General features: G+C 34.5%; 2 protein-coding genes across 8 annotated transcripts in view; one reads left to right on the top strand and one right to left on the bottom strand.

The window, feature by feature from the left end:
* USP33 (ubiquitin specific peptidase 33) overlaps positions 1-13,552 on the top strand; it is a 77,012-nt gene that overhangs the window by 11,032 nt on the left and 52,428 nt on the right. The gene's annotated exons all lie outside the window — the stretch shown is intronic.
* On the bottom strand, positions 2,595-2,974 carry LOC118914904 (NADH dehydrogenase [ubiquinone] 1 alpha subcomplex subunit 5-like). The gene is given in 2 exon segments (XM_036890232.2): positions 2,595-2,932; positions 2,935-2,974. Coding segments are annotated over 2 exon segments (345 nt in total). The 3' UTR covers positions 2,595-2,627.

Genomic DNA, 13,552 nt, shown 5'->3' with positions numbered 1-13,552 from the left:
CTTGACCCAAGAAGTGAAAAATTAGAATTGATCAGTTCCCACTAAAGGATTGAAAAGATCATTCAAGATCTGTCCTTGAAAGAGGCAGCGTAACAGGTGGTTTCACAGCTGAGTTTCATTTAGTTTATAAAAAACATATCTTGATTTAAAAAAATAAGTGTTTTATGGTATAGAAGATGCAGAGTGACTCAGTACATTCTGCGAAGGACAGATACTTTTTTTTTTTGACTTGTAGCGCACATTTTTTTTTTTTGGGCATCTCTCTTATTTATTGATCAAATGGTTGTTAACAACAATAGAATTCTGTATAGGGGAGTCAATGCTCAATGCACAATCATTAATCCACCCGAAGCCTAATTCTTGTCAGTCTCCAATCTTCTGAAGCATAACGAACAAGTTCTTACATAGTGAACAAATTCTTACATAGTGAATAAGTTCTTACATGGTGAACAGTACAAGGGCAGTCATCACAGAAACTTTCGGTTTTGATCACACATTATGTACTATAAACAATCAGGTCAAATATGAATATTCGTTTGAGTTTTATACTTGATTTATATGTGACATTTTTTTTTATAGTAAAATATTCTTTTAATAATGATACTTTTCAGGAAAAGAGTACTGACTAATGTTGAATGTCACTCGTGATAGACTGAAACATTTTTGGTCACATTGCCTTTACCTAGTATAATAGAGAATTATGTCACTGTTTAGCCAACTGCTTTTATATTCCATTTTAATCCCTCTGGTGGCTTTTTAGGTATAGCTTTTATTTTATTTTTTTAAAATTTTTTATTAAGGTATGATTGATATACACTCTTATGAAGGTTTCACATGAAAAAACAATGTGGTTACTACATTTACCCATATTATCAAGTCCCCACCCATACCCCAATGCAGTCAGTGTTCATCAGTGCAGCAAGTTTGTAGGGCAAATTTAATGAGTGAAATTAGTCAAGTACTTAGTGCCTGGCAAACATTAACAAACATTGGTATCATTATTATGACATTATTACTATTACTACTATACTAATCTACAAGTAGCACTTCCAATGCATACCTCAATAAGGTCCCCTCTGTTAACAGCCACAGTAGCTCTGTTGGCGAAATATGCAAGATACCCAAGAATTATGGGACCAGTGGTATGAGAAAGGCACAACAAAGTATCTTTCTGTTTTTATATGCCCCAAAGACCTAAGAAAAAGATTGGTTAGAAAATTAGCTTGAAAGCATCTATGCTTTCAAAATGCTTGAGGATCATATATTTTGACCTCAATAAATATAATGTATTACATATTAAAGCAAATGTTTACAACTGAAAAGGAAGATATAAATCGTAAGTTCTACCTCTTGATACGGAGAAGGAAATAGGCTGTTCTAAGATGTTAAAAATGTGCTTCCACTCAGTCACTGAGTTCATGATGGTGCTAGAGCCATGGAAATGAGAAGCCCTAGATTTCTGACTCCCCTTCTGTAGCTTTTCCTACTTCCCCCACAGCAGCTTTCTCTTATAGTCTGACTGCTAAAAAGTAAATCAATCCACTTCATTTAATATTTATTTAGCATTCAATTCACAGCTAAGGGGAGAAATATATTGGAAAAAGAAAAATGCAATTTTTTTCCTCATTCTGAAAATTCTATATAAGATTTCTACTTTGCCACAGAGATAGCAAAACACACATGCACATGCATACTTACAAAAAACCAAAGTAATGCCTCTGAAGATAAAAACTACCAAATTTAAGTATTCAGAAATACAGGGGGCTAGGAAGGAAAGGTGAGGACACCTAAGAAATGACTTTATTTCTAAGAAATGACTTTATTTTTGTTTAACCTTAAGCTTGCCAATTGGTTCCTTCCTTGAACAACATTTATCTTGTTTGATACCCAGCTGCACTCATATTGGAAACTTTGTGAAAACTACTTAGTGATTCTACTTTGAAGTTAGAACCATACAACTAAGATGTTTTGAATATAAGCTTATCCATATAATGGATATAATCAGGAACTCTTAATGCCTTCTTTCACAGAAATTCTCTCTCTATCCTGATGTAGTTTGGATGATGGAGAAAACCAAAGGCTAAGGGCCGGAAAGCTATTTCCTTAAATGAGACAAAAGGAAAATATTTTCCAACTACCACTGTAAAAATAAATCTTTTTCAAATACCAAATCAGTTTCCTCAACTGTACAGTTCTAATTTGATGGTTTTTACTTACTACTTCATTTCAAACAGTGACCTATAAAAATTTGGTTAAACAAAAATAATAAGTAACTTTTCTGTTTTCAGAGCAAAAAAAATTAAATGTGTTGAAGATACCACTAAAAATACTTCACCTTGCAAATATGACCTCTGCACTGAAAAATCTATAGGAATGTTTCCAATTAACTTTCAAATCTTCCCACAACCTATTTAAAAAAAAAGTCATCTTTGAAATAATTTGAACGAATGCTTTACAAATCAAAAACTAGTTCGCAATCCCTATTACCATAATCACCAATTTAAGCAAGTCTCCTAAATATGTTCTACATCAGTTTTCTTGATTATAAGATGTCAATAATGTATTTTTTATATAACAGCATCAAATTACATCAGTTTCCCATCAGCACATAAATCATTTAATGATGATTATATTGGCCATTTCCATTGGTTGGCAGGAGGCTCTTCTACTAAAGGATCCCATGGTTTCCATTGCATCATTTTTCTCACCAGACTTAGTTCATGTTCAGCCTGAAGAATCACCTCTTGTATTTGGCCACCCTGAAGTTGGTCTTCTAATTTTTTTACATCTGGTTCCGCTTTAACCATTTCCAGCTTCTCATTTGTAATCTGTTCTGTAAACTTTATATATGCTGCATTTTTAGGAATTTGCTCAAGAACATCAAGAATCTTTGTGTATAATATTTTTAGGCTCTCGTGTGGACTCTCACAGCCAATCCCACAAGACCGGTGGTCTTCTTCAGCACACCCGCCATGACAGCGCCAATGAGCCAGGGGCCAAGGACAGATACTTTTTTATCCCTGATAAAAATGCTACCAGAAAGTTCAATCTGACATGTCTAATAATATATAATTTCTAAATATAATATTAGCCAATAGATTCTAGATATGAAACAACAGAGTAATGGTACATTTTGACCCAATAGGGTATATTATACCAATGCAAGAATCAGTATCAAATCTGTAAATAAAATAGGTTATGTCAACAAATGAAACAAGGAACATAGTAAGCCATCAGTAGCCATTGAGAAGGCATTTGATAAAGCTATATCTAATAAAAAATTAAAGTAAATTAAGAATAGAAAGGAATTTATAGCAAATATCCTAAATGACAAAACCATTAAAATAAGGACCCTGATATGAATGCTTATGATCTCATATTGGTATTAATATTGGAAAATAGGTGAAACTGTCATTTTTCGGTATGATCATAGACTCGCCAAGGAAACTGAAATGGAATAACGAACGAGGTATGTCTTGGAGTTATTAAAATATTCTATATAACCTCTGTAATCAGGTTAATATGACACCAGCATAGACAGATTAGTGGAACAAAATAAAGAATCCAGAAATATATTAGGTACAAGTTTAATGAAGAACACAGAGTAATATAATTCAGTGGGGCATGGGTACGTTATAAAATTAAGTGATGCTGGTATAAGTGTCCGTCTAGAAGAAAATAAAATTGTGTTCCTCTCCTAGGATAAACTCCAGATGGATTATAGCCTTTTTAAAAAATAGTTCAGGTTATTCTACAGTTTAAGCTATATAAACTAGTGAAGGAACCCTTTAAGGTTAGAAACTCAGAACCTATTATAAATTAAGAGATGTGTTTGATTTTAAAGAAGTTAAATCTTTAATGTTATAAGATACATAAGAAAGTTAATAACAGGATCGGCACTAAGACAGACATACATACAGACTAATGGAATACCATAGAGAACTGAGAAATAATCCTTACATATCCGATCAAGTGTTTTTTGACAAGAGTGCCAAGACCATTCAATGGGGGAAAAAGCTTTTTCAACAAAGAGTATTTCAACAGATACGTATATCCACATGCAAAAATCTGAAGTTAGACCCTGACTTTACAGCACATATAAAAATTGACTTGAATGGATCAAAGGCCTACACATAACAGATTCTTAGAAGAAAACATGGGGGAAAACTTTGTGACATTGGATTTGGCAGTGACTTCTTGGATATGACACCAAAAGCACAGGCAGCAAAAGTAAATAGATAGATTGGACTACATCAAATTAAAAACTTTGTGCAACAAAGGACACACAGTCAACAGAGTGAAAGGCAACTTATGGAATGGAAGAAAATATTTACAAATCTGATAAGGCACCTACATATTCAGAAGGTATAAAGGACTCCTACAACTCCACAACAAGAAAGCAAACAACCTGATTAAAAAATGAAGAGAGGACTTGAATAGCTATTTCTCCAAAGAACATATATGAATAACTAACTAGCAAGCCCATGAAAAGATTCTCAACATTACTAATTATCAGGGAAATGCAAGTCAAAACCACAGTGAGCTATCACCTCATGGCCATTAAAATCACTGCTATCAAAACCAGAAAATAACAGGAAAATAAGTATTGGAGAGGATGTAGAGAATTGGAACCCTTTTGCACTGAAGTGGGAATGTAAAATTGTGCAGCTGCTGTAGTAGTATACATATACTATGGTGATTCCTCAAATAATTAAAAATAGAATTACCATATGATCCAGAAATTTAATTTCTAGGTATATACTTGAAAGAATTGAAAATGGGGTTAAAAAGATACTTGTATAGCCATGTTCATAGCATAATTATTAACAGTAGCTAAAAGGCGGAGGCAATTGAAGTGCCCAGTGATGGATGATTGGGTAAATTGTGGTATATACATGCAATTGAACGTTAGTCTGGAAAACGAAGGAAATTCTGACATATGCTACAAAATGAATGAATTTTGAGGACATTAAGCTAACTAAGCCAGTCACAAAAAGACAATTACTGGGTAATTCCACTTAGAGGTACTCAGACTAGTCATGAGAAACAAAGTAGAGTGGTGGTTGCTAGGGTCTGGTAGGAAGAAGAATGGAGAGTTGCTGTTTAATGTAGTTTTAGTTGTGCAAGTTGAATAGAGTTCTGGTGATGGGTTGCACAACAGTGTGAATGTACTTAATGCTATTGAAGAGTACATTTAAACACTGTTAAGATGATAAATTGATACTATGTGTATTTTACCAAAACAATAAATAATAAGTTTGAAAAGATATTTGTAGTGTGGAAGACAGGATTAATTTTACAAGAACAGACCATCCAGTAGTTGAAAGGGCAAAAGATTTAAAGAAGCAGTTAATAAAAGAATGTATCTAAGACACCACAGAATTTAAGAAAAGACACTCAAACCCACTGATTGTTAAGTAACTGCAAATTAAAGTAATAGTGAAATATAACAATATGCCCATCAAATGACAAAAATAAAAAACGATGATATGTATTGCTAGTGGAGAAAATGGTGTTTATTGCACCGAAAATGGTATACCCTTATGTTTATTAGTGGAAATATAAATTGTTCATAGCATTTTTGAATGTAATCTTGCAAAATCTTTACCAACTAGCCCATGTAGGTTCTTTTTTACCAGGATGTTTTTTTTTTTTTTTTATTGAAGGGTAATTGACAACAGTATTACATTACATTAGTTTCAGGTGTACAACACAGTGATTCAACATTTATATACATGATAATTCTAGGTACCAGCTATCACCATACCAAGTTGTTACAATATTTTGACTATATTCCTTATGCTATACATTACATCCCGGTTACTTATTTATTTTACAATTGGAAGTGTGTTTATATATATATATATATATTTTGTGAGGGCATCTCTCATATTTATTGATCAAATAGTTGTTAACCACAATAAATTTCTGTATAGGGGGGTCAATACTCAATGCACAATCATTAATCCACCCCAAGCCTAATTTTCGTCAGTCTCCAATCTTCTGATGCATAACGAACAAATTCTTACATGGAGAACAAATTCTTACATAGTGAATAAGTTACATGGTGAACAGTGCAAGGGCAGTCATCACAGAAGCTTTCGGTTTTGTTCATGCATTATGAACTATACACAGTCAGTTCAAATATGAATATTCATTTGATTTTTAAACTTGATTTATATGTGGATACCACATTTCTCTATTATTATTATTTTTAATAAAATGCAGAAGTGGTAGGTAGATACGAGATAAAGGTAGAAAACAGTTTAGTGTTGTAAGAGAGCAAATGTAGATGATCAGGTGTGTGCCTGTAGACTATGTGTTAATCCGAGCTAGACGAGGGCAATAAACATCCATGTATGCAGAAGATTTCTCTCAGAACATGAGGGGGGAGGTTCTAAGCCTCACCTCTGCTGCTCCCCATTTTCTCACCAGATGGCCCCCTGCGACTGTGCCTGTCTTAGGTTGTTCCTCCCTTGAGGAATCTTACCCGTCTCTGGCTAACCAGTCATCTTCCGGGGCCATACAGGGAAATGTTAAGTTGGTAAGTGAGAGAGAAGCCTTATTGTTTGAAAAGGTTAGCTTTTTACTTCTTTGCATATTTATGCCCTGTGGCTTCTATGCCCAGCATTTGTCTTGAGGTGTCTTTACCACTTGGAAGAATTATGATACTCGGTAAATTCGACATGTGGCACGAGTTCTATTTAAAGGTTGTGATTAGGTAGGAAGAAGAAAAGCTATAGAAGTAGCAGGCAGAAGAAAACCTAGGAAGATTGATTATTTCTTTGACATATCTTCTTGTAGAGTAACTTCAGCATGGATAGGTTTTAAACTACTAATTAAATTGTGCACACACATTAACATAATAGGAATATAGTTACCTAACCAAAGCATACCTGTAATTACCAGCCATCTCCAGTGAAACCAAGAAAACCAGTTAGGCACCTTAGGCATTTGTGAAAACTTATCTATGATATGGTGGATATTGTCCAACTGAACTTAAACAGTCTGAGAGAATTCAGATAAACTAGAACAACCCATTCTACCAGGATGTTTTTAATGGTGGAATATGATATTAATCAGTAGAAGAATTAATTGAATAATTTATGCAATGTATGCATCATGCGGTACATGTATCTAAGAAAATATTGACAGAGGAATGTCTTTTAAAGTACCATTGACTGAAAAAGGCCATATGTATCTTTCTATATTTGTACATGAAATGTGTATGGAAAAATATTGAAGCATAATACAGGTTTTATACTGTAGGTATGCTGGTGATAAGTTCTTTCAGCTTTTGTATGTCTGAAAAAGTATTTTGCTTTTGTTTTTGAAAGATGTTTTCCTAGGTATGGAATTCTAGATTGACAGTATTCCTTCAGTACTGTAAAGATGTTGCTTCAGTGTCTTCCAGCTTGGATTGTTTCTGTGTACATTGTGGTTTTTTTCCTGGCTGTTTTTAAGATGTTCTTTTTATTACTGGTTTTGAAGCAACTTTTTTTTGATGTGCCATAAATTGTATAATTTGTTCATATGCTCTGTGCTTAGAGTTTGTTGTGATGTTTCAATTTGTAGGTTTTTAGTATTCATTAGATTTGGACATTTCTACACAGCTCTTTTTTAACTTTCTCAGTCTTTTCTTTGTGTCTTATTTGCTGTGTCTTCAAGTTTATCATTCTTTTGCATTGTCTAATTTGCTGTTAATCTCATCCACTGCATTTTTTCACCTCAGACATTTTTTTTAGCATCTAGGTTTTTTCTATCTTGCATGTTTTTCCATAAGATGTGTATCCTTTATTCTGTCATCTCTGTTATTTCTGGATTTTTTCCCCCTCCTCATTGTGGGTCAGATTTTCCTTCTTTGTATGTCATGTAATTTTGGATTGGACACCAGACATTGTCATTTTTACCTTGTCAGGTGCTGAGTTTTTTCATTCCTTCAATGTCCTTCAGGTTTGTTTTGGGATACAGTTAAGTTCCTTTGAAACAGTTTGACCCTTTATTACTTGCTTTTGAGCTTTTTGAAGACAAAACTGAAGTATTCTTTAGCCTTGGGATAATTTTTTTTCCCATTATTGAGGCAATACTCCTGTGAGTACTCCATTTTATTCCCTCTGTTTTAGGATGCCTTCCAACTCTAACTGGTGGAAATACAATTAGACCTGTATTGGCTTTGGGGATTGTTCCACCTACTCCTTTCCAGTAGTTCTTTCCTCTGCCTTGGGTAGTTTAATTGCGTGCATGTGGTCACCTGTACTCAGCTGAAGACTTACTGAGTGGTAGCCCTCTACAAATTGCATGAGTTCACTTGCTCTCCGTTGAGCTCTTTGTCTGTCTTTCTAACTCAGCTTTGTGAATTCTAGCCATTTTGGCCTCTCTGAATTTTCAACTCTGTCTTTTACTTAAGTTCACTGCCAGGAAAAATTGTTTGGATTTTCTCCTACCTGTACTGTGACTTGGAAGTTCTCTCCAACCAGTAAGCTGGGCCAGTCGCCTTATTTTTATCAGTTTAGGGATCAGTGTACTGCATTGCCTGTTGTCCAATGTCTGGAAACCATTGTCTTACATATTTTATCTGGCTTCTTAGTTATTAAGGCGAGGGGGTAAATCTGGTCCTTGTTGCTCCATCAAGGCTGGAGGTAGAAGTCTGTGGAGAAGGAAGAGATATCTAACCACAAAAGGAAGTGAGAGGTGGGTGGGAAAGATTGCCAGACCTTCCCCCAAACAAATAAAGGACCAAAAACATTAACAGTTATTTTAATTTTACCTTCATGCTCTGAAAATGTGGAGCATGGCTTATTTAATATTATGTAATGATGTAATGTTCAGAAATAATGATTTATTCATTATTAACCTGAGTGATTTCTATCATATTTTGTTGGTTGCAGTATATTATATAATATATATAATAGTATATATATAATATATATATTACTAGACTCATTTGATATGATTTTTTGAACCTTTTTGTTTAATGTGTTTACTACTGTGTTAATATTTCAGCACATTTATATCTGTTCTTTCATAGTTTCTTAATTTTTTCCCAAATAGTGTTCTCAAACCCCAAAGATGAACTAAAGGTTTCATGAAAAGCTGTTTTAGTAAGAATGTAAAGCCCAAAGAAGACCTAGAAATATGAGTTAAATGAGAGTTTTACTTGGAAATCACTCACTTTACTTGAACCATTTATAAGATTTCTGTGCATTGAATGCTATGTATCAACTCTGTGATTTGTAAGATTTGCAGTGAAGATAGATAAAATTTAATGGTATTGTAATATTCCTATCATTCTTTTTCTCCTAAGTTATATTTATAACATTGTGATGTCTTGGAGGAACTTATATTGGGATTGCAAAGCACTTTGTCTTTTGGTGGTTTTAATGGAACAGAGGAAACTCCTGAAGAGTATTAGAAAAATTATAATCGATTTGGGATGTTACCTCAGTCTTAAACTGATGGGCTCATGGGGGAGGGTGATATGATACCTTACAGGTCATATGAAAAAAAAATGATAAAGGGATGCTGTAGATTGCCTAAATACAATTGTATGTGTGTGTGTATGTGTGTGTGTATACACATACATATATATACACACATACATACATACATATGTATAGTAGTGTGTGTATGTATACACACGCTTGGTATGTACTACCTCATTTAATTCTTAGTAACCCCCCATAAGGTAGGTATGCCATTATGTTCTTACTGCTCAGCTCTGTTTGATTGCAGTCTTGCTCTTAACCGTAGGATTCATAGTTGGATTCAAATCCTAGTTCACCAGATGCTAACAATGTGAACTCAGTTGTTTGCCTCTGTTGTATGCAGATGAAGATGATAATGGCACCTCCCTCAGGATCATTGAGAGGGTTGGGGTGATTTTTGTTCCCTAGAGGACACAATTTTACACTGTATAATGACATTGATTGTCAAAGCTCAGAGTGGTGGTGAGGATGTTTCAGCCTTTAGTGGGCGGATGCAGAAGTGCTGCTGAACATCATATAATGCATAGGACAACTCCCCCATAACAGTGAGTTATTTGGACTGAATGTCAGCGGGGCCAGATACTAGACAACTTCTTTTATAGCATCAGTAGAGGCTGCTTGCTAGTGTTAAAAAAAAGGCTTCCATTTGAATTTCCTTTCTTTTCATTTCCTTTTCCAACTCAAGGGTTAATCTCTTTAAAAAAAAAGGATAAAAATACTTACATTGAATAATCTGAATTTTTTCCCATGTATTTATCTTTTTTTTTTAAAATTTGAATATGGAAGGATATTAGATAATAGCATTTATTTAAGTTAAATTTCTTTTTTTTTTTTTTTTTTTTTTTTTTTGTGAGGGCATCTCTCATATTTATTGATCAAATGGTTGTTAATGACAATAAAATTCTGTATAGGGGAGTCAATGCTCAATGCACAATCATTAATCCACCCCAAGCCTAATTTTTGTCAGTCTCCAATCTTCTGAGGCATAACAAACAAGTTTTTACATGTAGAACAAATTCTTACATAATGAATAAGTTACATAGTGAACAGTACAAGGGCAGTCATCACAGAAACTTTCGGTTTTGCTCATGCATTATGAACTATAAACAGTCAGTTCAAATATGAATACTCATTTGGTTTTTATACTTGATTTATATGTGGATACCACATTTCTCTATTATTATTATTATTTTTAATAAAATGCTGGAGTGGTAGGTAGATACAAGATAAAGGTAGAAAACATAGTTTAGTGTTGTAAGAGAGCACATGTAGATGATCAGGTGTGTGCCTGTAGACTATGTGTTAATCCAAGCTAGACCAGGGCAATAAAACATCCACATATGCAGAAGATTTCTCTCAGAACGGGGGGGTGAGGTTCTAAGCCTCACCTCTGTTGATCCCCAATTTCTCACCTGATGGCCCCCCTGCGACTGTGCCTGTCTTAGGTTGTTCCTCCCTTGAGGAATCTTACCCGTCTCTGGCTAACCAGTCATCTTCCGGGGCCATACAGGGAAATGTGAAGTTGGTAAGTGAGAGAGAAGCCTTATTGTTTGAAAAGGTTAGCTTTTTACTTCTTTGCATATTTATGCCCTGTGGCTTCTATGCCCAGCATTTGTCTTGATAAGTTAAATTTCTAATTGATGACTGTTCTGTGGTTGTGTAAGAGGAAAGTACACACTTGCTCTTAAGAAGTATAAACTTCTGGTTAAAGGACATGATGTCTGCAATGTGATGGTTGCATATTTATGCATATACATATATATGCCTATAGTGTATATATTTCATATATATATACATGAGATAAAGGAATAATATATGACTGCACATGAACCATTAGTGAATCTGGGTAAAGGGTATACAAGAGTTCTTTGTACTATTCCTCTTGCCACACTTCTATCCAACTTGAAGTTATTTCAAAATAAAAAATTTAAGAGAAATAATATATCTGAAATATTTGAAAATGCTAGAAGCTTACATTGAAATTACTTTCATGAGAATGAAATATTTCCATTACATATTTGACAACGAAATTTGATTCATTGATCAGTGGTTTGTCCATATTAAAATTTGCTCATTATTTTTTCTAACAGCACGAGTTTTCTTTTGTGGCTGTTACTCCTGCCAAGTCCAATTTTCCCAGGCAAATCTTGCAATCTAAATTTTGCCAAGTAGATTTAGGGTCTTCCATCAGCTCTTAGTCAATACAGTCTTTACTCTTTGGAGCATCAGGGTTTGTCAGTTTTATGTTCTGTTGCTTACTTCTACCAAATAGAAATTTTTGCAATTTTCAGTATTATCAATAAGATTTAATTCCTCAAAAAGGTTTTCTTTTTCTAAAATTAATTTTACTTTGTATAGTTTAGAGGAATTCTTATGTCTGGCTGGACATCTGAGTCTTGGGAAAAAGGTTTCCCAGCCTCTACCTACTCCCACCACTCCCAAGATTCTGAATCAAGAGACCTGGGGTGGGGCCCAACTAATGATATTTTTGTTTGTTTGTTTGTTTGTTTTGTTTTTTTTGAGAGGGCATCTGTCATATTTATTGATCAAATAGTTGTTAACAACAATAAAATTCTGTATAGGGGACCCAATGCACAATCATTAATCAACCCCAAGCCTAATTCTCAACAGTCTCCAATCTTCTGAAGCATAATGAATAAGTTCTTACATGGTGAACAGTACAAGAGCAGTCATATCACAGAAACTTTTGGTTTTGATCACACATCATGAACTATAAACAATCAAGTCAGATATGATTATTCATATGATTTTTATACTTGATTTATATGTGAATCCCACATTTCTCCCTTATTTTTTTATTTTTTATTTTTTATTTTTTTAATGAAATGCTGAAGAGGTAGGTAGATGCAAGATAAAGGTAGAAAACATAATTTAGTGCTGTAAGAGGGCAAATGTAGATGATCAGGTCTGTGCCTACAGACCAAGTATTAATCCAAGCTAGACAAGGGCAACAAAACATCCACGGATGCAGAAGATTTCTCTCAAAAGGGGGGGTGAGGTTCTAAGCCTCAGCTCTGTTGATCCCCAGTTTCTCACCTGATGGCCCCCCTGCGACTGTGCCTGTCTTAGGTTGTTTCTCCTTTGAGGAATCTTACCCATCTCTGGCTAACCAGCCGTCTTCCGGGGCCATACAGGGAAATGTAAAGTTGGTAAGTGAGAGAAAAGCAATATTGTTTGAAAAGGTTAGCTTTTTACTTCTTTGCAGATTTATGCCCTGTGGCTTCTATGCCCAGCATTTGTCTTGAGGTATCTTTACCACTTGGAAGAATTATGATACTTGGTAATTTTTGATATGAGGTACAATTTCTACTAAAGGGCTGTAATTAGGAAGGAAGAAGAAAAACTGTAGAAGTAGCAGATGGAAGAAAACATGGGAAGATTGATTATTTCTTTGACATAACTTCTTGTAGAGTAACATAAGCATGTATAGGTTTTAACAAACTACTAATTAAATTGCGTACACACATTAACAGAATAGGAATACAGATACTTAACAAAAGCAGACCTACAATTACCAGCCATATCCAGTGAAACCAAGAAAACCAGTTAGGTACCCTAGGCATTTGTGAAAACTTACCAATAATATGATGGATATTGTCTAACTGAATTTGAATAGTTTGAGAAAAATCAGACAGATTAAAACAACACATTCCTGGGAACTGTTCACATCCCATATGTTCTTTTAACAATAGATAGTCTAGAGTTGCACGATTTTGGAGCACTGCAACTTGCACTTCTCCTAATTCTTGGTTGAGTTCCTACAATATAGATCCAGTCAAATTTGTTGTTTTACTGTATGCACAGGCCAGCTTAGATATCTCCTTCTTCATTCCAATGGCCAAGTCCAGGAACCGGCAGGATGAATGCAGCTACAACTGCAACAGCGCCAGGACCTTTGTTGAAGTTTTTTGCTGATCATCTTCTGGAGTGACTCTTCCAGAGGATGTTGATGTTTGAAGTTCTTCATAACGTATCTTCATTCGTTTTCTGGGTAGCCAAATTAGGCTTTGATCCTCTGTATAAACACAAGCGAACCCTTTGCCCAT

Source organism: Manis pentadactyla, chromosome 4 (assembly GCF_030020395.1).
Source record: "Manis pentadactyla isolate mManPen7 chromosome 4, mManPen7.hap1, whole genome shotgun sequence".
Taxonomy (NCBI): Eukaryota; Metazoa; Chordata; class Mammalia; order Pholidota; family Manidae; genus Manis; species Manis pentadactyla.
Note: the sequence above shows the minus strand (reverse complement) of the source record. Positions and strands in the feature narration are given on the sequence as shown.